The following is a 24,669-nucleotide window of genomic DNA, read 5'->3' on the forward strand; positions in this document are numbered from 1 at the left end:
GGAGGGGTTCGATCTAGTGCTTCCGCGGAGACCAACCGTCCTGGGAAACAATGTATTTGTTGTTTTTGTTTTGTTCTATTTGTTGTAGTTGTTTCTGTTTTTTACCAGTTTTCAGGGGCTGCAGCTAGTTTTTTGTGGAATTCGAGTATTTATTATTACTTATTTTTTCTACATAATTTAGTAAGTTTGGCCTAGTAATATCATTCTTCTGTATTTTGGGACGTGGATGGGTTGCTTTTTTTGCTAAATCACTTTTACACTGTGTTGTTTGGTTCGGAGAATCTGATGATTCTCTCCTTCTTTTATCTCTGCTGTTGTCCCCCGCTTTTTTCACTATGAGTTTATCATGTTTTAGATATGCAATATTTCCCTTCTTTTTTTCTTCTTCCACTTGAGACATTAGTTGTTTACGCTTTTGAGTTTCTTTGGAGTAATCTTCTTTAACATACATGTTTGATGGGAACTTCGACTTGTTCTGAAGTATGAGGTGTTTCTTCCATTGGGTTGTGAAGGAGACTACTAGTGGTTGGTTTTTGTTTTCAGTCTTTTTTCCAATTCGATATACGTTACTTATCTCTTGACTATTCATTTGCACTCCTGATTCTTCTATGCTATCTTTTGTATAATCGACTAGTTCTCGCTTAGTTTTTCCTATTTCCTCAACTCCGAAGAAGACGAAGTTGTATTTTCGTTTCTCTCTTTCTAAGGATTTAATTTTCAGTTCCAGTTCTGTTACTTTGTTTTAAGGTAATTTGTTTTCTTCAATTATAGCATTCATTTTCTCGTCTATTGCTTCCGTGACGTTTTTAGTTATCGACTGCGTTATATGGTTAGCTTGTTTATCCAATTTCTCGTCGAGCTTTCGAAGAAGTTGTTCCATATTTTTACCATAGTGTTTTATTTATTTGGTAAATTTTAATTTTGATGTGGTATAACTACTTATTGTGGGGAATTTATTTTTCTTTTACTGGCAACACCGATCGTTTCAATTAAGAATGTCTAATTAATGATGTAATAAACGTAGTATTATTCAAGGGGATCTTATTAAGTCTTTGACATGGTATATATTAATTATAAATTTGATCATAGGTACGTCAGATGCCTGTACAATAATTAATGTTTATATAGAACATTAAAATATATCTGAGACTAAAAAGTTATGATAATGTTACAATATCACACTTTAATTAGTCCGTCATATTCGAAAAGTATATAATCTAATATAAAACAGATTTTAAACAAAGACACTTGGGGGAAAATTTGCTTGTGAAACATATGTCTACCTGCATACTTCCGTTCACAACAGCGATGATGGTTATCTAATTGCGTTGCCCATTGGGATTTGTGTTGTTTTAAAACACTGTTGTTCGCTTTATATTGCTTCCGTCATGGACTAACGCATAATCATTGTGTGATCTATTTTTATTGTAATGTCCAACCATACACAATGGATAGTCATCAGTTTCACCTTTTGCATGCTTTGAACGTTAACGTGTCACTATGGCATGTACTCATATCATCGTAATATTATTTAAAATTAAGTATTATCCATCATAAGTCAAACGTTATGGATTTAATATATATTTTGTGTCTTTCTTTACTTTCGTGTTCTGTCGTTGGTCAAGATCCAGTTGTAAATTTATCTCAAGGTCGTGTTGTTGGGGTGAGAATTATTATTTTCACGATTTTCTTATAATTCTTAAATATTGGTGGTTAATAATTATTAAAATTTATATTTAGATCAAAGTTTTTACTGAAAATTCACTAAAACCTATCGAAGTATTTTTTGGGATACCATATGCAGCTCCACCAATTGGGAGATTAAGATTTTCGGTAAGAGATTACAAATTATTTTGCCTTCATTAAAAACTGATACACAAGTGTAAAATGTAACATAAAATATTCTGTCACAGCCTCCTGAACGACATTTAGGTTGGAGAAGAACTTTATTTGCTCATCGTTTACCACCGCGATGTCCTCATTTAGGGAATGAAAGTGATATCAGTGAAGACTGTTTATATCTTAATATATGGACTCCGCGGGTTAGATCTAAACTATGTTATAATGTGTTATTGTAAAAAATATATTATGTTATTACGAAATAAAACTTTTTTTTAGGTAGAGAGTGGATGTAAGTTTGCAACCAGTTATTATTATTCTGTATAGTGATTCTTGGCTCAAAAATGGCGTTAATTTGCCATGTCAAGAGTTAGCTGCGGAAGGCTTCGTCGTCGTAACTGTAGCGTACAGGCTCCATATTTTAGCATTTTTTACACTAAAATCGATTGGAGCACGCGGAAATCTTGCCTTACTAGATCAATATATGGCTTTAATATGGGTTCGAGAAAATATAGCGGCATTTGGAGGAGATCCAAATTCCATCACGCTAGCAGGCCACTCCGCTGGAGCAGACAGTGTTCTTCTTCACATGGTATCACCTCGGTCTAAAGGTAAATTTTTATATCATTGCCTAAAATCTAGTTTAAGTTTCTTATACAAATATATATTTTTATCTAAATTTACTTACCTTACGTAAAATATATCTTTTCTTTTATTAGGTTTATTTCACCGGGCCATCATTATGTCACCACAAAATATTTGGAAAGCGATTGAAAAAGATAACGATAATAATAATTTCGATATCGTAAAATTATCGAGAGGAGTCGCACAATCTTTAGGCTGTTTGAGTGGAATAGAAAGTGAAATTCTTCAATGTTTAAAAATTCAATCTTTAAAGGATATAATGTCTCAATATTCGGTAATAATAATAATTATAACATAAACCTAATAAATTAAATCTGTACAGTACGCTGCTATTATCATATTTCTTCTATAACAATAGTATATAAAGGGAATCGTTTAGTAGGCCATGCTTACATAAATGACTAATCCGCTTCCACTTAAAGGCAGTTTTCTCTATTAATCCTTGAAATATTTTATTGTTACATCAACGTATTTGGAGAGAATATTGCTAGTGCCTAAACTTAGTTATTTACAATAAGTATGTTATTATGATCCGCTAAATAAGAAGAACAGATATTACAAACTTTAAAAGAAATAATATAGAAGACATTTTAACTAAGAATTTGCCATAAAAATAGTCAAAACTCGAATGCCCTTTATACTTCGCAGATGAGTCCTGCGATTTATATTTTGTAGTACACAAACTCATCTTATTCGATTTATTGACCTATAAGTCTAATTTTACGCTTAATATTTCTTGCGATTGTAGATGACTTCATTTATAAAGGGCTCGGCAAATGATAATTTTTCTCACATACATATTAGTACACAGTACATATTTTATTCGCTATATATTATTGACAAATGAGAAATACGTACTTTTAATGAGATTTCTGCTCACTAATTTTGATCAAGTTGTAAGGACAAGTTCCCATCCATATCATTTACTAATATACATAGAAGGTATTCATCAGGTAGGTCGTAGATTAAATACACATAGTTATCGAAAAATACATAAATATTTCAAATTACAATTAAATATAAAAAAAAAATAATGTAATCATTATGTTTCAGAACAACTGGACAGATATTATTCAACCAATTCCTGATAATTTCTTACCAGAATCGGAACAATATTTACCAACAACGCTTTCAGCAGCGTTAGCCTCGGCAAAATCACCGACTATTCCTGTTGATGTAATTATAGGAACTACTGATCTGGAAACAATTAATTATGGTATATATATATATATATATATATATATATATAATAGTCTTTATTATTAAACAATAACTCATGGCATAAATTACGTACAGCTAAATTACGATTTAAAACGTGTTTTACTTTTGACAGATAACAATTACGAAGAAATTATAAATCTTGGTGGAGATCATTTATACAATCAAAGTATATCAACAGTTATTCCAAAATTATTGCGTTTGCTATCGTTAGACCGACCAGAAACGTCGATACTTGTAACTATAATGGAGTATAATAAATGCGTTTAAAAAAAAAGTTAATATATAATTTAAAAAACAATTATTTGCAGTTACCACAGATAATTCAATGGGAATTTTTGGGTGGTAATATACGAAAAGAAAATGAAAAACAAACGTTAAAAATGATAGAAAACATTGCGAGAATGGAGACATCAGCTAAATGGGAAGCTGGATGTGCTCTTCTGGCAGCGAGGCTCGCACGTCGAATTTCACATTTATATGTTTATCATTACTCACAACCTTTCGGGACGGATTTAAAAGGGCAACGATTTAATTTTACAGGTCTTATGTCTAAAAGTATTTTTTTTATTTGATATATTTTTTTAAATAGATATTTGTGTATTTTTAACGAATGTAGGTAACTTTATAAGGTTTTTCCAATAGTTTTTTATGAAAACCAAAAAACTATATTATGAAATCTATTAGACAAACAACACTTAAGAAAGAGGATTCTTGGACTAGTCTCTAAAGTATTTACTTCTACTGTGAAAATATTGGATTTCAATATTGTAATGTGTGTAGCATTTTTGCAACTCACATCGATAATACTGCCCTTCGTTTTTCACGCTCATCAAACTGTTGATGCAACATACAGTGTTTTGTTTTCAATTGTTAGAATTTTGAAAAAAAACATTACATAACACAATCACTCATCTCAATTGCTTAATTTTCATTGATCGTTACAATTTACAGGCGCAACACACGGCGCTGAACTGTTTGCAGTTTTAGGAGATGCTTTAATGCTCCAAATAGCGCGTCGACCGTCATCACAAAATGAAAAAGAAATCTTTAACAAATTTCGAAAATACATTAAAAACTTCGTTATATATGGGTATGTTTATTATTTTATTTATTCATTGCTTCTATTTTGTTATTGATTCTCTGAATTATACGCTTCTGTTTGAAAAAAAAACATAATTATAAATTTGCTATTCTTTATAAAGTTTACAATTACTCTCTGAAAAATATTGTAAACTAGTTGTCACCTGTCTAGAGTTTTGTCGTTAGGTTATAAGTTTAAAAATGTCTATATCCTTCCTTGAGGTTCAAGCTTGCTTCATACTAAATTTCATTAAATTCAATTTAGTGGTTCGGCCGCACAACAGTAACGCATAGATACACATACAGATTTACTTTCGCATTTCTTAAATTCCATAAATAAAAATTTATTATTTTAACGTGCGATTGCGATTTGCTATAGCTCTATATTATGCACTACAAACAGTTCTTTATTAACAATTAACATATCTTTATTTATATTACAAAAATTATTTCACTTAAACTAATAATAAGTTGTTTAATCCACTTTAGTTTACTTGTCAAATTGTCGATTACTACTTCGCTGACATTCAAAACGCCACTTTTTCGCGAATAAAGTAACAGCCTTTAAATGTCACACAGTTAGGCTAAGGTCTCCATTCCATTAATATGCTTTAATGTAAAGAATGCGGTGGTAGTCGCTTTCCATCAGGTGGGCCTCCTGTCCGTTTGCCACATTGTTTTGTAAAATTTTCAATAATGATTATGATCAAATTCGGCCACTGGGCGAAAACTAGTCTATAATAAATGCAAAAATAACTCTGCTTGTCTGTCTGTTGCTCTTTCATGGCCAACCCACTGAACGTGATTTTGAAAATTTGATGAATTATGTCTGTAGGAATATTGAACTCCAATGAAGGCCAGCAACTTTTAGAGCTAAAGTTGTTTTCTTATAAAATCAATTTATTCTTATTTAAAGATCACCAAGTACTCAAAAAGAATGGCCAAGATATATGGTGGGAGACTCGTACATACACGAAGTGTGTAATGCTGATTTCACTGATTACAATCAATACAAGCTCATAAGGAGGATTTCTTTTTGGCTTCAGTATTTACCACGTTTATCAAATAAACTCACACTAAATGAACAAGCCGAAAAAATAACTATTAGCAACGGTAATAAAATTATCTTATATTGTGTAGATTATTATAAAATAATCAAAAAGCAGAAAATCTTAAGTAAGTGATTATTACCTATTGCGATACATCTAAATACTTGGTAATAGTTTATATTTATGAACCAAATAGTCTATCGCGTTTGTACCTTACGTTTTATGACTTAATTGTTTTTCAATGGGCATAGCATTGCAAAACGTAATTCCCTGCCTCTAAAGAATCCGGTATGTGTTTTTAACAGTCACTAGTTGTATTAGCCAGGATATAGGCGTGTCGGAATTATCTAAATTTATTGTGATTTAAATATCAAGAATTTGTTAATATGTAATATATTTAACTACGAAAAGATAGTTTATATTTGACTTTATTTTTTTTAACATGTATTAACCCGTTAGTTTGAACAAAATAAAAAAAATGCAATAATAAATTGGACCATAAATATAACGAGCGAACAATGAACCACCTGATATTCAGTGGTCACCACGACCCGTAGAAATTAGCGCTGCTGGAAATATTAACTATTCCCTATATCACCGGGCCGCCAAGCAACCTCGTGAGCCTTATTATGTACCTTGTGCCTGTAGAAACTAAACTATCTACTAATCTCTTTATAATTATCAGAGTGGTCTTTTTCGACATCATCATCAATATTATCATAAGGCCTGGTTTTTTATTTATATAGGTACGTTATTGGATGTTATAAATCATTTTACGTCTAGCTTAGTGATATTTAAGTATTTGATCTTTACCTTTAAGTCTTCGCTTCGCTTCGTTCGTTCGCTTAATCTAAATAAATAATAGTAAGATTCTTTTTCAGATGGCAATCGGCTCCGCGGTGGCGTTATAGCCTTGTGCGGCATTTCAGTCATGTTTTTATTGCTGTTGGGTGTTAGCGTTGTTATATTGCATAAATGGCGAACGCGACGGCCTTTGGACATTGATTCTCAAGTAGCAAACTAATGATTATTTTCAAGTGTACGACATTGAAAAGAACGAAGAAAATATGTACTATAAAATATGATATATACATAAATAAACTTTACAGTGGTTGTGTTTTTTTGTATGTTATAGGTAGATGGGCCACCAACCTTGGGAACTAAGATGTTATGTCCCTTGTGCTGACACTGGCTCACTCACCCTTTAAACCGGAACACAACAATACCAAGTATTGCTGCTTAGCGGTTAAATATCTGATGAGTTTGTGGCACTTACGCAAACAGGCTTGCACAAAGCCCTACCACCAAGTACTGGTAGGGCTTTGTGGTGGTAGGTAAAATATGAATGAAATAAATAAAATTTATTATAACTATTTTTTCACCATATTCGTAAATGTCCAGCATGGCCAGACCGTGATTTTATGGGGCCCTGAGCTAATACTATTTAGGGGCCCACCTCAAACTCAATTACTCAAAGTATAGAAAAAAATGAGACCATAAAATATTTAATTTATATTGTAATATTATTCCTTAGTGTTATACAACCGTAAAGAAATCGACAAATTATAAAGCAACCTGTCTGCACTTTCTTTTGGAGAATTCTTTAATTTGCTTTTCACATTCTAGGTTCTTAGTTAAATCTACATTTATGGACACACAAAGGCGTATTATTGGTATTTTTTATCCCTTTTCTTTGTGGTGTTTTAGGTAACACCAAAATATCTTGTAGTTTAATTATAGTATTGTCTTCCATAATGATTGATCAAAGATTTATTGAATGGGATTGATTGACAAAAAGCCATATGGTAAATCCGGCCCTGAATGTCAGCCATATTCTCTAGAACATCATACAATTATTATTATTTTTTATTGAGGACCATCATTAATCACTGCAGTTACACGTGTAATAATAAAATCATATTGAGACTTAATATAAAGTGTGTAACGCTTTAGAACGGCCGCAACATGCATTTTAAGGTATACATATTTTTTTTAATAATTTTATATCACTAAAATACCAACGATTAACTACATTTAATTTCGTTAATAAAGCACTTTTTATACATATTACGTTATGAGTGTTGTCTTTATAATTTTGTCTTTATAAATACTGTATATTTTAATAGAATCAAAACATAAAACCTCACACAAGAGGTTACGGACATTGTTTTAAGTTACAAACCACATACTGATTCACGTAGGGAATTAATTTACATAAAATTATCTAAATATATCCTTCTGCTGGAAGAAACATTAAATCATCGCTTTATTTTACCTACAGTATAAAGATAAACGCAATACCTAATAACTCGAATTAGGTTTTGTGTTATTGAGTATGAAAATATTAACATATTATTGCGAAATGCATCTAAATGTGTTTCAAATATTTACTAATTAATTTATCCAACACACCCAATATTAAGATTTGTTGTTGAGGTTTTCCAACGATATAGTAATTATAAGAAGATATATTTGATTATATTTAGGTGTAAGCTCCTAATCGCAAGGCATATTGTAATCGGAAATTGGAATGGTACAACTTGGGTAGTTATTATTACGTAAGTATTACCTTAATAAACTTAACCTTCGAGTCTTGCACGCTTTGTTCTGGACCAACAATTTTCTCCTATGGTTAAGGAACTGGCGAGAATTACAATATATTATGATTTGCTTATGCATTATATTGATCAAATTCAGATGAGTCGATTTAATTTAGGCGTAGGTACACTTGAAATGGGTTCTATATTGATTCGTTTTTTTCGGTAACCGTAACCGAAAAAACAACATTTAAGAAATATGTGTATGTTAACCTACATCTTATTCAACATTTCCTCATTTTAACCAAAAAAAGCAATTAGAAATAATAGAAATAAATATACAACAAACAGTCCGAATTTATCTATATATATTTTATCAAATTATGAATACCCTTAAAATGTTTACATTAAAATAATATAAAAAAAATAGCAAGAACAAGTAACCATTTCAAGAGCATAAACATGTGCATAGAGCATAAGCTCTTGAAATTAGACATCTAATATTACACCTGTTACCTTTTACGTAATTAGCTAATCAAAGCACGTAAGACAAAAATAGAATACCATTGAGGCATAATAATTTAGCTGTTAGGCTATTAGATTTATTAGGTACTCAAAAACTATTTGAGTTAATACAAAATAATGAATACGATATAATTTCAGAGAAAGCAAAACCTTAATTCCATAAATTACAATTTCAATAAATGAATAGATCGATCTGAATGTATGAAATAAAATAAGAATTCCTTAAATTGACGGAATGGCGCCAATGAAGCTACCTGAAATCAACATTTATACGTTTAGTAAAAATAATTGTTTATATAAGGGTGAAGACCAGGGATTCCGATTATTATTACACCTTCGGTCCTGACTTCGGCTCCGACACTTTTAAATCCGAGGTCGAAGCGTAATATAGCGGCGGCTACTTTGGGATTCAATTAATTTTATATCTTGTTTATTTGGAATCATACAAAATTTTTTTCATTGTTTGTGTTTTATTTTATAGCTAAAAAATTTAAATGAAAACAATTGACTGAATAATGTTTTATTTGTCCTTAAATAAAAAAAACTCTCTCCTGCCAATTCTGACCCTGCCTCCGCGTCCGGCTCCGACCCCTATAAATCAAATTTAAAAACTCCGACTCCACCTTGAACCTTCGGTTCCGATATAATTACCTTCGATACATCCCTGGTATCAGATATCAGATAATAACTGCTTCTTAACTCTATACTCCATAAAGCTAAAGCTAGTATCTCTCGTCTGTATCACAGATTAAAAATGTTAAAGTACAGTATAAATATAGTCTGTTTTATTGCTTTTAAAAATTTAGTTATATTGTATACTTTTTGCTATAATCTGTGGTGTAATTTGACGAACTCCAAGCCGAAATATTTTGTGGAAATAATACTATACAATATATACACTTATATAGTATATACTGAATTATTATTTTAACTTAATTAAAATATACCATAAAAGCCAAATTTAAATGAAAAGTGAAAACTATATATCAAGTTAAAAGAAAATCAAATATTGATACAAATAATTGGATAATCCCGGGAAGAAACATAAAATAAAACATGGCATTAGCTCTGCAAAGACGTGCCAATGTAAATAGTTTTGCTATTATATATAACAAAAAGCTTAATAAATACTAATTGTAAAATGTTATTTTACTTCGTTTTAGGTAAGGCTTCCACCAGAAGTTAACAGAATTCTGTACATAAGAAATTTACCATATAAAATCTCTGCTGAGGAAATGTATGATATTTTTGGCAAATACGGAGCTATACGACAAATAAGAGTGTAAGTAAATTTCTTTTTTAGAATTTGAATTAATAAACAAACTATAAAAAAAAACATTTGAAAAAGGCAATCAAAGCCCTTAAGTATAAAAATTATAGTAGTGAATGTTATATTAAATCATTTATAATTATAAACAGTATCACTTTATATTGCTAAGTACTGTTATATTTTCTTGATGCTTCTTTTGATATTACTAAATTTTCAATACATTTTTTTGTAGTGGAAATACACCAGAAACAAGAGGAACAGCATTTGTTGTGTATGAGGACATTTTCGATGCAAAAAATGCTTGTGATAATTTATCTGGTTTTAATGTTTGCAACAGATATTTAGTTGTATTGTATTATAGATCAAACAAAGCATTTAAGGGAATGGATATTGAAAAGAAGCAAGAAGAATTAGATACATTAAAGAAAAAATATGGCATTTCAACTGACGAACTTCATAAATGAAAAACTTAGTAATAAATGTTTATTTTTAAATAATAAAAATAATTTGTGTTCTATTTAATGCAATGCTCATATAGGACTAAAACAAACAACTTACAGGAACTGTATTGGGAGATTTGAGTTTTTAATGCTTTTTTAAATGTAAATTCTGTTAAGTCCGAACACCTTTCCATTGTCACATGGACTTATGCTTGATTTTAGGGCTATTACCTTTAGTGACAAAACCATATGTTGTTTTAATTTATGAAAAGAAAATCCTTAAGATTTTCTAAATTTTCTTATGTTTAATCCCATGTACAATTAAAAGACATTTATATATTTTTTTAGTACAGATAGTACTATCTCATTATCCTTTCAAATTATACCAATGGATAGGTTAATCATTATTGCTTTCTGTCCTTTATTCCCCTCTCAGTAAAATTCCTTTAATTTTTTACAATATATTTTTTACGAATCATGCAACTGAAATTGAAACCAGTGGGATTCGGCCAATTTCATTAAACAGCTAAGTCAAATAATCAAATACTTCAACTCAGCTACAAAAAACTTTTGAGGTCATAAGTATTTATAAGATTATTTTATTTTATAAATGTTCTCCTATAATGATAATTATACTATTAACCAAAAATGATAATTATGAAACCAGAATAATCTTTTATTCTTTTTTACATAAAAGATGTACATTTTTATTTCTTTTTTACTTTTTTGGTGTGGCTGTAATAATGGTAAGTACCTTTATCTTAATTATAGTTTATATTAATAGTACCAATTTTAAAGCTGCAATAAGAAAAAGTCAAGTATCAAATAATAGATAAAAAAAACTCAATTTATTACACAGTATTTTTATTTTGATCGTGCACAAAAAGTTATTACAGGTTAAAAAGACTTTAAAGTCAACTGATGCTGGTAGATATAATGTCGTTATTGTAATATAAGCAAGCACTAATAGTTTTTATCTCTATTATTTCAGATTAATTGGAATAACATGTATTGTTTACATAGAGTAAATTAAATAAGTCTTAATATATGTCTTTATATGTGTTTTTTTTTTGTTTTCTTTTTTTATAAATTTTTAAATTAACAAGGACTAAGATTAAATCAAAATCTATAAACAGGGATTTAAATATCACATAACAAGGTATCTTTAAATAGTAACAAATATGAGATTTATCTCGCTAATGACTATTTTAAGAAGCAAAAAAAATTATAAAATTCTTCCTTTATATTTAAAAGATTAGGCAAAATCAAATAAATGTAAGTTCATGGACTGACTTAAATTAAATGTGTAAATTTTTTTTAAAGAATCAAAATACAAATGAGATCAGATCTGTACAGTCATACTTGTGTAAGGAAAAAAAAATGAGTGACTTTCTTCAGTCATAATAAATGCATTCATATGAAAATTAGTAAATTGTCAATAGTCACTACACGCATAAACATAGCGATAAGACAATTTTTGTTTTAACTGCACAGTAAGCGATTTATATTTTTTATTGTTGATATTTTGGTAAAGTATTTTATAAATTCACAGCATATAAATGATATATTACCATAACATTTGAGAGTTATAAAGAATTGACGGAAAATAAAACTCAAATTAGATCAACGAAAAAACAATCATTACCGAAGTATTTTTAAACAACAAGTGGATCTTAACTACGAGGATATATGAAACATATAAAGGGGCAGAAAAAAATATTTTTTTTTAGTAAATTTTATCTGTGGGTTATCAATATATTTATAAATATGTTGAATTAAAACGACGATATTTAAGAAGCTGAAGCTAGTCGCGCTCTATCTTCAGTGACTAATTGTTTGTTTATATAAATATCTTCGTCTGTGGAGGTATCTATCAGGTCAAGGATGAGTAAAGGTTCAGTAGGGTTTATCGGATCTTTGCCAACTTCCTTGCAAACGCCAACAAATTGTTGCTCCACACATAAGTCTTGAAATCTAATACAATCATCAACAGTCCAGTCTTGATGAAGAGGTTTTACATCTGTGAACAATTACTAAAATTTAGCCAATTATTTCTTTATTGGATAAAATTAAAATATAAAATAACACTAAACAAAGTTTTGTCTTGAGTAACAAAATATACGCCTGCTATGTTTTATAAGAATTATTATTACGAAATAGTTTTTAAAGATTATAACATAGAGACTATCAAGTAATTTTTTGTGACTACAGCCTATAGGCCTCCATTGTAATCACACCTATTTAATTGTGTTTGATGCATTGTAAGAATGTCGCATTGTCTAGGTGTATTTTAAGGCAAGATAAGAGGAGTTTAGGAAGCATTAAGTCATAAATTTTATACATTCTTTAAAGAATAGCCCGCAGAAAAATAGAATTTGCCGCGATTCAGAGATACTTCGCCGGTAAATCTTTCAGCGCAATACATCCACAAAATTAAATACTTTAAACTGATATTCAAGTGTGAAGAACTACTTTGTCTCAATTAGGATGCCAACGTCAACGTTACAGTCACGTGAACTATGCATTTGGGCCTTAATAACGGTGCTGTATTCTCAATATTCAAAAGCCAGATCATTTATATGCAGTAATAAGAGTATTGTCCAGACAACAGACCCGATGAATACCAGCACTGACAGTCATATGACCGGAAAAGTAGGTTGAATGAATTTAAATTGATGAATACTTTTATAATTACATATGGTTTCTTTTAGTAAATTTAAAACAGTAAAATCGATCAAGAAAATCCTTCGATGCCTATTCGTATAGATGGCAAACCACACCACCACAACCATAAGAGGAAAAATGGTTAAGAAGGCTAATATACTAAACCCAGTCTTTAAAATTCCTAAAAAAAACGAATGAGAGAGGGTCTCTTCGTGTTTTTAAATGCACTCGCCTCAATATATTTGGAACAGATATACTAGGAAACCGTATTGGTAATCAGGCAGGAGACTGTCCATTTCTATAGCCTATTCCAACTACAAAGAAGTAAGTGCCTTTTTACGTGCCCACGGTCCCCGTCCCGTGTAAAGTACTAATGTGTTTAATTAACTATTATATAAGTTTTCACGAGGCACGTCATCATCTACTATAAACACGGATTCGACGCGACTCAACGTGTGTAGACTCGTTCATATAAACATGGGCGACCGATTAGACGAAAATGCATTTCGCTAATAATATCACGGGGAGTCTGGAAGTTGTGCGTTGTGTGTCCTTTGGATATCTCGTGATCTCGAAAGTACATGAGCTTTGTAAGTAAAAAAAAATCCTTTTTTATAGCATCGTATCGTATTCAATACTATCGTATTCAATACTATCGCGTATCATAAACTAAGACGTCTTCAATCTGATACCTCAGCATTATTGCGTCGCCGTTGTTTATACGTAAAGAAAAGCACTTAGTTAGCAAACTCGACGCGATAAGATTAAAAACCATTCATTCTTGTATTCATTTTCTTCTGATCGTGCAACACATTTTGAATAATACACGGCAGGTGGTATAACACAAGGCAGTACGCACCGTAGAGACGCGCCTTGATGGCCTGCGGCGGCAACGAGCGCGCGAGCGGCACGGCGGCCGGCACGGGCCGCAGCGACTTGGTGCTGAACAGCGTCAGGTCGCCGAAGTCGCAGAAATACACCGACACCATCTCCGTGGACACCGCATTCGCCACCACGACCCTGCGGACCATCGCGCGCCTTCGACTGAGTAAATATACCAATAGCTTTTGACCAGTATGGGGGATAAAATTATGTCGGTAGAGGATAGGTAGGGATTCCGTATAAAGTAGTAATTAAAAGTTTCACATCGAATTGATACTAAGAAAAAAAACAGAAAGGCACATGTGGTGCTGCATAGATACCATAACCATAGTCTATATTTACTGCTCTACTCGAGAGTTCGCCCTTAACAACATGATTGCAAATGAGCACTATAGACCTCGAATTTCAGTTTCAAATCATCACAACTTCGCTCGATGTATCACCTGTACCAAGATTCATCCTTATCGTAATATGCCGTATAAAGTTGTCCGCTTGCCGGTTTGGCCGGTGCTTCGGATTCGGGTATTTTCGGGCACTCCACTTGCAACGACGCCATCATCGTTAGCAGCGTAGGTCTGGTACTGTTCGGCTGAACCTTAAAACGAGAGCACGTCAGCGATTAATACCTTCATCGTTGCGAATATCGAGTGAGGGAGTGGTGCGCACACGGGGCGTCGGGGCCGACTCACGACAAAGTTCCAGGGGTTGGCGGCCATGGAGACGAACACGTCGAAGCACTTGCCGGGCGCGGGCAGCGCGGGCGGCGGCAGCGCGGCGCGCGCGTCGCGCGGCTCGCGAGCCTCGCGCGCGTCCGCGCCCGTCGACGCCGCGCCGAAGATGCGCTCCTTTTTCTTATGCAGCTCCTCGAGATGCTTCGACGACTCCTTCTCCTCCTCCTTCGGGTTTGCGCTGTACGGTTGAATATGTATATTTAGGAGGCGTCGATTTCATTTTGTAAACTTCTCATCACTACCTCTTAAAGTACATCTCAATACTCCACTAAATTGCGATTACTTCTTAACTATCATCTATCACATACTTCTCACTAATATTTACATTGTAGTTGTGTTATAGGAGGTCTAATTCGTCATACCTGAGAACTTTTTACAATATTCGTTAAAACTTATGAAAGCATTACTAAAATATACAGTAGAATAATATTCATGAAGAACACTAAGAAATTTGTGAAACTAATTATAATAATGTATTTTCTCTTTTAATATATAGTTATATAAAACATATCGTATTTTAACAAAATTTAAAATATAACATTAGATAGTTTTCAATTGTAATTAAAAATACATTTTAAGGAATCATTCAGTATTATGAAACAAATAATTTGTGATATTTATGATTATCAATATTCATAAGGCAACCGAACCTGTTTATAGTTGTGAGGTTTTTCGGTCACTAACTATTAATTCACTAATAATGCGAGACGGCTAGCGTGTCGAGTTAGTGAAAGTCGCGGAACGGTGACACGCTCTGATAACACCAAAGCTATTGCATTACAATGACTTCTAACCAAATTAAATGCATTCTACTATTTACGATATATTTTATTTTATTATATTATATTTGTACTTTTCGGATTCGGCTTCTACGTAATCAACCATCTGTAAAGATCTAAATGATAGCATACAGTTATAAAATTAATTCATAATCAATGAATTAAACACAGACATTTAATTATAAATATTGGAAGAGCCTCATGTAATCATAGTTATCTATAGACCAAAAGAACATTAATTCGTATTACTGAATGGAACTTAAAACTAAATTTGTTTTTTGATTATAGAAACAAAAATAACTAAAAAAAAAGAAAAAAAAAAAGAAAGACAGATCGGCATTGGTAAGAATAATACTTCTTGATGGTAGTCCATTCAATGGTTAACCTGGATTGAAAGGTGAAAAGGCTGGGTGAGCAAAAGCCATTACAGGTATAAGAGACAACATCTTAATTCTCATAATTGGCGATGCAATGTCGGTGTTAGATTGGATAAACACTTTAAGTGTCGATAGTCGACAGTGACCTTATATCCTCGAGTCAATATGCTTATCTGCCTTTCTAAAGAAAAAAAAAATAAAACTCAACAGTTGCAGATACTCGTACTCCATGAGTATCGAAATGTTGACGGGAACGAGGAAGTTTTCAGGCCCCGAGCGCGCGAACAACTCGACGTGCTGCGCTGGCGCGCCCGCCGGGCCGCCTGCAGTAGGAGTGGTGGGTGTAGACGCGGGCAGCGCGCGGCACAGCACGGGAGCGCCCAGCAGCAACTCGCGCAGGCGCTGCACCATGCTGCTCGCCACACGCTCCGCCGCACCCAGTCGCACCTGCACCGCCTGCGGGATGGACAGCCAGGGTTAGAAGAGCCCCGCTAGCGCTACTCGAAGACCCTGTCGTGATCTGCGGGCACCTGATAGGGGTAGGCGTCGAGCGCCGGCGAGAAGGCGTTCAACGGTACGAGGGAGGAGAGCGGCGCACGCAAGATGAGCCCGCTGTCCACGAGCTGCGTGCGCACTGTGCCCTCACCATCTAGGCCGCTGATGATAATACAGCGTACCCTGCGACATGGACAGCTATCTTAATAAAACTTGTAAATTAACTCGTATAATTTGGTCGCTGTCCCATGTCCACATAGTCGCCTATAAGATGTCACGACTGCGACAAAAGGATGGCCAAGTAGAGGGCACTGACCAGTCTCCGGCGAGCGTGCGCACGATGTAGAGCGCGTTGGGCTGCGTGGGCGGCGCGTGCGGCGCGGCGGGCAGCGGGCGGCGGTAGGGGCCGGCCGTCAGCAGCGCCAGCGCCGCGCGCACCGTGTCGGCGCCGCCCGCGCGCGACACCCACACGCGCCCCTCCTCCGTCACGCAGCCCACCTCCACCGCGCACAGCTTCTACACACAGCGATAGCAAAGTGACTACCCGATTCGAACACTAATCGTCGAGACGGTCGAAGACACGGACGAGAGACCGATGTCGTTCGTCGAGTATCACTAAGCCTGCCATGCCTGCGTGAGCGAGAAGGCGCCGGCGATGCAGAAGTCGTGCACGATCTCCTTGTTGAGGTTCAGGTCTCGCGGCGTGGACGTGTCGTAGAGCACGACGGCCACGGAGGGGTCGGAGGGGTCGGTGCGCGGGCCGGGCATGGCCACCATGACCTCCCCGAGCAGGCGCCGCCGCACCAGCGCCGCGCCCGTCTCGCTCGCCGCCAACTCCTCCGCGCCCTCCAGCCGGCACAGGACCGCCTGCGACGCGTACTCTTATTATAAAAAGTCGTAAACAATTGCAGTGCTAACTCATTAAATATATATATACATATATAAGATGGACTGCGAAAACTCTAGCCTGTTGGAATTTATTTTAGTTAAGATATATATATTTGTAATGACAACCTGCGCAGGCAGTTTGCGGAATTGTGTTTCGAGAATTTTTATGTTGCTAAAATGAACGGAATCGTCGTCTCCATGATCTCCAAGAAAAACGGTCGCTTTGTCGTCTTCGATTTCTATTATTTTCGCTCGTTGCCATCCACCGTCATCCAGTTTTACTGCATACCTATGGTACAAATTCCAAAAATTAAAGACAGTTTTATCTCGATTTATATATAACCAGCAAAAATGTATTTGTTTCACGAATATTACCAGGCATTTTTTATAATCATAGATTTGTCCACTGTGGTACCACCATGATCATAATATTCAACCATATCGGCTAGAAGAACTTCGAAAGCATCCTGTAAAGTATTATATCATTTAATAATGTTTTAAATAAATAGTCAATGTTGGAATAGAATAATATGTGAGATATATTGGATCTTTGTAATTAGACTACTTACACTATATTGAAGGCCGATTATCCTGAGCCAAACTTCGAGAGTTGAATTCGCTACGGTAATGAATACATTCCAATAGTCATCCTCTGGAAATTGCAATGGTGGTAAATCACTGTCGATCGTTTCTTCAAAAGATATAGACTCGATTAATAGCGATTTTACGTCCTAAAAGCATATTAAGGTGCAATCAACTCCAGCAATGTAATAAAAATTTCAAATGTAACATATTTTTAATTTAAATTAAATTAACATACCTCATTGTTGGGTAAAAGTACCAATCCACTGACCAGCCTATCCTTTAGTATAAGGGGACAGTTTTCCACCAACTCCAGCCAGTTGTTTGGTAAATTTTCATTATATTTCTCTCTGAAATAAGTTTTTATTTTAATAATATAATTAGACGGACCCGCATATTAGCCTGGCATGAACCTAGTAAGCGGTCAACGCCACCCATAGAACCACCACGCCATCGCCATCACCACCACAGTCACCTTTCAAACCGGAATACAACAATACTAAGTATTGCTGTTTGGCGGTAGAATATCTGATGTATGGATGATACCTACCCAGACGTGATTGCACAAAGTTAAAGTCGCTCATACAATCGAATCTACTAGTAGTCAGAATGTGAAGGAGGCCGGTACCTGTAGAGATGCGGCACGTGCGTGGCCCAGATGCCGGCCTCGCTGTCGGCCACGAGCGCGACCAGCGCCTGCAGCGCGCCCGTCGGGCTCGACGTGGGCAGCCCCTCCATCTCCGAGCTCTCGATGACAGCCAGCAGCTTTACGGCCGCCAGCTCCTTGGCCAGCTCCTCTGAAGGAGACGATGAGTCCGGGTACGACGACACAGTGTACGACCCGCCCACCTGACAGCCACCAGACGAACGTTTAACGCGGATTTCTCGGGCTCGGTTCGATTAAGTTGATGTACTTTCATTAAAAATAATATATAAATGTGAAAATACGAAATAAATTTCGCGATTGGAATTACATTTCAATGTGACTGCTTAGAGTATCTGAGACACATAGTATAGAATATTTACGAGGGGTATGTTACGTTAAATGTATTTTCGGTATAGGATTGATTTAGTAATTATGAAATCACTTAAATTGTATTATTATCGACACTCTCTAATGATACAATTACAAAATATTTATATAGGAGTTATTAACATTAAGACTTAATTATACACAAATAATAATTAAAAATAGTTACTGTACGCATGGAATTAATTATCATCATTAATAGAGTATTCTTGTTATCAAAAAATGGAAGAAGGAATAAAGAAAATCAAACCTTAGATTTACTAATAGCTCTGAATGAACAGTTCTTGATAAATATATATTTTTTGTAATATGTCACTATATTATATATATTCTACCTTATTACTTACATCCAATTGAATTTTACTTTCAATGTTCCGATAATTCCGTTGACGTTCAATACGCAATATTTTCTCAAATCAATTATGAATATTATTTAAGCTTTAATTAGTCATTAATTTGCCATTAAATTGGCTTTTATCCTCTTATTGTTGGAATAAACTATAGCTAATCTAACATCCTATAAAAATGGTTTTAGAGATTAAATATTCATTTTCTCAATCAAAGAAATCTATTACGGTTATACATTGATAAATTTTATTCAGAATTTACTGCCTTTGCTTTATCATTTTTGTTTGGGATGTAAATATTTTAAAAAATCCAAAATAATAACCTTGATTGAACAGTGGAAACAGGCAGGGCCACGCTTGGGTCGTAAGTCGAGGACCGTGTATGTGGGCTGAGGCAGCCCTAACTTGCGACAAGTCCATTCCAGTTTTTCAATCGAAGATGTCGAATCTGGCGGAGGCTCCAACGTATGAGCAGGTGCTACATGAGTCACAAGATCACTGATTTCCTGCAAAGTAATGAATTGTTAGAATATCATCCCTAGAATATATTACTAATGAATATTTATGTGTGTCCATAGTAAATAAATATAAAACGTACTGTATAATCATTGTGAGCTGGAAGTTGCAAGGGTATCAAGTCAACTGTATTAAGTCTGTCGCGTAAATTAGACAACCTTTGTGACGCCGAAATTTTGCCACCACCTCTTCCATCAGTCTCTTTTTCATTTTTAATGGAATGTTTTTGCTGCAGAAAAAATATATATATATATTCATATTGATAGTAAAGTGTACTAAATAAAAATTAAATATTTTGTGATACAAACTTCTTCAGTGTCCCTTGTAATTTGCGAAGTTGGGTTTAATCGTTTCGAAGTAGTTATAACATTTTTGTCTTGATTTTCATTTGATACTTTGTAATTTTTCACACTCTGAGATGAAGTTTTGGTATCATAAGTCTTATTGTACTTATTACTCTAAAATGAGATATAAAATTAAATTTAAAATAAATATTACAACAAACTACAATTATAATAATTCCATTACTAAAAAATTAAAACCTACCTTGTTGTTGTTGTAGTTGTTGTTAATAAACGGTGTATTCGATTTTGCCCGATATAACTGATTTGAATATTGATTACTGTAGTTTGACGAATAATAAGATGATGAAGTTGGTTTTCTCCAAGATCCTTGTTTTTTTGGTATCCGATTCTTAAAAAATATACATCATTAATATTGCTGTACAAATGGTCTATGTAACCATTACTATTAAGCTAGTTGATATTCCATCATTGCTATTTTTTTGACAAATTATTGCATAGACAATTAACTATTGAACTAGATCAAAAGATTTGGTTAAATAATTCATTTCAAAAACAACACAACTAATATGTGATATTAGTTAATCACTTTCAAAATTAAGAATATTTTGTTTGGTTTTTAGTATAAATTGATATGTAACATAATTTTAATACTGAATTAATAATAAAATAATATAATTATGATAATATTCAATGAAACAATGATTAGAATATTATTTAATTTTTCTACAGCTGTGACTTTCTATATAAATCTGGTGAAAGAATTTATTTTTACTGGACTTACAAGAAGCTTACTAAACCAATAAACAAAACACTTTTACATTATGGTTAATACTATATAAAATATTTACTTCTCATAATCATCAAATAGGTCATCAGTCAGAAATAAAGAATTTAAAAAAATAGTACAAAAACCGAACAATGCTTAATTGATTAAAAACATCATAAATATGAAAGTGCCATTCTATTTACTCTAGTCCATTTACTTTAAGTAGATGAGATACTTTAAAGAAATTAATATTATTTTTCTAGTAATTATCAGATATAAAAGAGGCTAGAAAGGTTGCTTAACAAAAATTGGAGTAAGATATATATGTATAGTAATAAGGTGTTTAATCACAGTGCATTGGACCTTGACCAAAATGTGAAATAGAAATGATAATTATTTGTATTTGAAATGTCATGTGATGGTAGATACACAAAAAAAAGAATAATATTGCTTTGACTTGAATCATAGGCCTGATACTGATTGCTTTATAATAGACTTGCAAATCAAGGATAGAAAGCTAGTCCAACTTAATCTTTTATTTATTATGCTTTACCTTACTTTACTTTTACATTTAATCAATCAACTACATCACAAGACATATTATTTTGTGCAGTACAATATATATTTCATCATCAAATATTTAAACTTGACTGTTATTTCTTTTATTTTTAAATCAGTTCACTATATCATTATTTTAATGTTTTAAACATGATAACTACACTGCATGCAAACCCAATTATATGAGGATTTATTACTTTAATCTTGGAGATATATAATTTACAGATTACACTTGCATCATGAAATCATTTGTAGATGTTGTGGGTTGCTTTATTTGCTTAAGCTTGCTTTATACAGGTTATTTTTTTTTATGAATGCTAAGGAAATAAGTAATTATTAATAAACAATATACTCACTTGATAGTTTAATTTCAAATTGTGTTTTTTATTTGACTTCTGACGTGACACCATAGAAGCTATGTGTTGTGTTTCCTGGCTTGCAATAGCATCAACAACCCAATCTCCATTTATTTGTGTAATTTTAAATCCGGGAACATCTTGAAATAGTTTTTCCAGTGTTGGATAGCCCAATTTTTTATATGGAATCCATTCTCCTTGTAGTTCACGATAATCACCTACAAACAAGGTTTAAATATATACCAAAACAATCATGTTTCAATGGAGAAAGTATGTAGTATTTTTTTGTATTATTTATAAAACAGAGAAAACTACAATAAATTCAACATCTTATGAATAGAAGTTGTGATATCTAATTTTAACCAGTGTTACAATGTTTAATTTCAATGAAACTAGGTATAATACTAAATTTTATTATTGTATATATTTTTGAAAACTTCTTTTTTGCTTTAGAATTTTTCATGTTTGAGAGTGAGATGAAACAAATATCCCATAAAAATGGAATGGTTTAAAAACAAAGTTCAAATTAAAATGATTTATTATGTTAAAAAACAAAATCTTCATTTAAATCTAGCAAAGTTATATAAATGTATTAATGTTTCAATGCAATATTAGAAATTTATGTCAGAAGAACTGAACCCAATATAACCCATACTTTAAACCTAATAATAGAAATGTTATTGAAAATTAAATGAAAAAAATGAATAAAAACACTTTAATGTTTGACATGAAATACCTCAAGGTAAATACTATTAAATGAACTATTTATTTTATACTTACGGTTGCATTGTTTAACTGTTAAAGCCCCTTTCACTGATATAAGTGTAGCTCTTAAAGCCTGGATAACTTGTTCTTTATCTGCCATTTTAGTTTATACACTGAAAGTTCTTTGGATTAATATAGTGAAATAGGTCAATATAAATAATGTTTAGGTAATTATTTATTATAGTACACAGATACCTTTAATTACACACATACTTATGGGAATTGTTGTAGAAAGAAGCTCGATGGTTTTTATAAATTATTGAATAAAAACGAATGAATAATAAAAAAGGCAACAAAATGCTAGAATTAAACAAAAAAAAATTATACCTTATAATAAAGATGCGAAACATGTAGTCGTCAGCAGTCTGCTACATAGGATATGGCAAATGTTTTTTCGAAGACGGCTTACATATCTGTTTCTATGAAAATTGTTTTTGTCCCGAAGCACCTACACAAATTTTTCAAGGAATGGTTAATATGTAATAAGTTAAATGAAAGAAAAAATAAAACCTACTTTTCTAACATAAAATAAAACGTAAACTTAACATGTTTCCTTAAGAAAAAATGATACCTCTAATTTTTTTAGTAAAAGAGCATAATCAAAACGACAATTATAGAAATTAAGTAACTTTATCGTTCGTTTGAAGCAGATCTTAAAAATTTCACCTTTTGCGTGCGGTTGCAGTATGACAGTTCGCTTGATTACCAATTTAAGGATTACAGAGACCGAGATCGATCAATACAACATATCAACATACATTCCATTTAGAAAGTTATGAAGAAATAATCGTTCTGTTTCAAATAATTTATTTATTTTAGCAATCGACTGTAATGATTATATAATAATATTTTGATTATACAAAAATCAAGTTAATATTTATTAAATCGATCATCAAAAGTTATATCAACTTATATATTCTCTCTGCAAAACTTTAACTTATTAATCCGGTGCCATACACGCGATTATTTAAAACAAAAATAAACGGATTCTGTATCAATTAATTGTCGTCGAGTACTTTTAAATAATATATATATATATATATATATATATATATATATTTCAGTGAATCAGATTTTAAAATGAAATAAAAAAAATGATCTATTTTGGACATTTCGAATAGTGATTAAGTTAATTTTGAAATTTCCTATACCGCATTTACAAATGCATACGAGTTTGCATTTACAATGGTTCTCGAGTTGTCTTGACTCGACTGAGTCAAATCGATTGAATCAAAAGAACGAGTGGTAAGACGATTGATGATGCTGTCATCGCAACATTGATATATATATTTTCATTTTCACTGTTGTCCATAATTATTTACATACCAAACTGTTTCAGAATTGCATATGACCACCGTAGGTTGTCCAGAAGTTGTTCCTATAGAGACTGCACGACTTCACTCAGATATATTGATCAACAATTCGAGTGGATTTCCTTTGTCCATATTGGTTCCATACGACATGCCCGTTGAACATTACTTTGATCTTATTTAAGTTCAAACCGATACCAACACGCCCTACTGAAAATATGACTTGACCTAAGTTAAACCTTATTGATCAGGTCAAAATTACTTAGGCTACTTTACTTCATGATTATATAGTTATCTTTACATAGTCACCAATAAAGATGATAATTATAATATCAGCATCCAATCGAAGATTTGTCGTTTACATTAACTTCATATTCTGTTCAATCATACAAATTCCAACATGTTGCTGAACATATATACAGATACAATATCCCCTGTCTCACAGGGTTGACTGTCTCAGTGCGCTACGTGGTTAAATCGCCTTCGTTCTAAAGTCCTGGATGTAGCCATATGTAGTCGATATATTATGTATCTCCGATCGGTATAACATATTTGTAGTAACTCGAGCACTGTCTAGATTTTGATTAAATCAGATTCCGACTCGTAATCAGTTTTCTGTAGAATTGGCCGACCAGTATGAACTATGAACAGTATGGTTATCAAGATCATTTTATAGGCTGTGAGTCATTCGTCGTCGTTGAAAAGGGAATCC

General features: G+C 32.9%; 3 protein-coding genes across 7 annotated transcripts; 2 read left to right on the plus strand and 1 right to left on the minus strand.

Annotated features, from left to right (window-relative positions):
- The first annotated feature begins 1,108 nt into the window (after positions 1–1,108).
- LOC125077387 (pyrethroid hydrolase Ces2a-like) lies at positions 1,109–6,930 on the plus strand. Of its 4 annotated transcripts, XM_047689318.1 has the most exons (11): positions 1,110–1,663; positions 1,741–1,833; positions 1,914–2,042; positions 2,123–2,450; positions 2,559–2,758; positions 3,538–3,700; positions 3,818–3,939; positions 4,014–4,245; positions 4,657–4,795; positions 5,702–5,898; positions 6,716–6,930. In XM_047689318.1, exons 1-11 carry the CDS (start codon positions 1,568–1,570, stop codon positions 6,856–6,858), a joined length of 1,842 nt encoding a protein of 613 aa, XP_047545274.1. In that variant the 5' UTR covers positions 1,110–1,567; the 3' UTR covers positions 6,859–6,930. The 4 variants fall into 4 exon arrangements, with proteins under 4 accessions (XP_047545282.1, XP_047545298.1, XP_047545274.1 ...); XM_047689326.1 differs by lacking the exon at positions 1,914–2,042 and having other exon boundaries at positions 1,109–1,663; XM_047689334.1 differs by lacking the exon at positions 5,702–5,898 and having other exon boundaries at positions 6,716–6,898.
- Positions 6,931–9,737: 2,807 nt separating this feature from the next.
- On the plus strand, positions 9,738–11,460 carry LOC125075744 (splicing factor 3B subunit 6). Its single transcript, XM_047687490.1, has 3 exons — positions 9,738–9,982; positions 10,060–10,178; positions 10,399–11,460. Exons 1-3 carry the CDS (start codon positions 9,953–9,955, stop codon positions 10,628–10,630), a joined length of 381 nt encoding a protein of 126 aa, XP_047543446.1. The 5' UTR covers positions 9,738–9,952; the 3' UTR covers positions 10,631–11,460.
- Positions 11,461–11,612: 152 nt separating this feature from the next.
- LOC125075650 (tudor domain-containing protein 7B) lies at positions 11,613–23,416 on the minus strand. Of its 2 annotated transcripts, none has more exons than XM_047687372.1 (21): positions 23,314–23,416; positions 22,975–23,095; positions 22,663–22,760; positions 21,883–22,100; positions 20,444–20,590; positions 20,206–20,355; positions 19,980–20,126; positions 19,705–19,887; positions 18,633–18,853; positions 18,243–18,354; positions 17,992–18,153; positions 17,798–17,889; positions 17,549–17,711; positions 17,165–17,401; positions 16,851–17,050; positions 16,570–16,717; positions 16,248–16,495; positions 14,842–15,061; positions 14,596–14,747; positions 14,130–14,290; positions 11,613–12,626 (listed from the first exon to the last, which is right to left on the minus strand). In XM_047687372.1, the coding sequence occupies exons 3-21, from the start codon at positions 22,745–22,747 to the stop codon at positions 12,397–12,399; spliced, it is 3,276 nt and encodes a 1,091-aa protein (XP_047543328.1). In that variant the 5' UTR covers positions 22,748–22,760; positions 22,975–23,095; positions 23,314–23,416; the 3' UTR covers positions 11,613–12,396. The 2 variants fall into 2 exon arrangements, with proteins under 2 accessions (XP_047543328.1, XP_047543364.1); XM_047687408.1 differs by having other exon boundaries at positions 23,219–23,357.
- Between the last annotated feature and the right edge of the window lie 1,253 nt (positions 23,417–24,669).

This window comes from Vanessa atalanta, chromosome 1 (assembly GCF_905147765.1).
Source record: "Vanessa atalanta chromosome 1, ilVanAtal1.2, whole genome shotgun sequence".
Lineage (NCBI taxonomy): Eukaryota > Metazoa > Arthropoda > Insecta > Lepidoptera > Nymphalidae > Vanessa > Vanessa atalanta.

Coding starts and splice junctions, on each gene's coding strand:
- LOC125075650 (XM_047687372.1), bottom strand. CDS start 22,747: ATGGCAGATAAAGAACAAGTTATCCAGGCTTTAAGAGCTACACTTATA. Junction 17,890..17,991: donor TAATCGGCCTTCAATATAGT/GTAAGTAGTCTA, acceptor AATACTTTACAG/GATGCTTTCGAAGTTCTTCT. Junction 16,718..16,850: donor CGCACGCTCGCCGGAGACTG/GTCAGTGCCCTC, acceptor TCCATGTCGCAG/GGTACGCTGTATTATCATCA.
- LOC125077387 (XM_047689318.1), top strand. CDS start 1,568: ATGGATTTAATATATATTTTGTGTCTTTCTTTACTTTCGTGTTCTGTC. Junction 1,664..1,740: donor CTCAAGGTCGTGTTGTTGGG/GTGAGAATTATT, acceptor ATTTATATTTAG/ATCAAAGTTTTTACTGAAAA. Junction 2,759..3,537: donor ATATAATGTCTCAATATTCG/GTAATAATAATA, acceptor ATTATGTTTCAG/AACAACTGGACAGATATTAT.
- LOC125075744 (XM_047687490.1), top strand. CDS start 9,953: ATGGCATTAGCTCTGCAAAGACGTGCCAAT. Junction 9,983..10,059: donor CTCTGCAAAGACGTGCCAAT/GTAAATAGTTTT, acceptor ACTTCGTTTTAG/GTAAGGCTTCCACCAGAAGT. Junction 10,179..10,398: donor GCTATACGACAAATAAGAGT/GTAAGTAAATTT, acceptor ATTTTTTTGTAG/TGGAAATACACCAGAAACAA.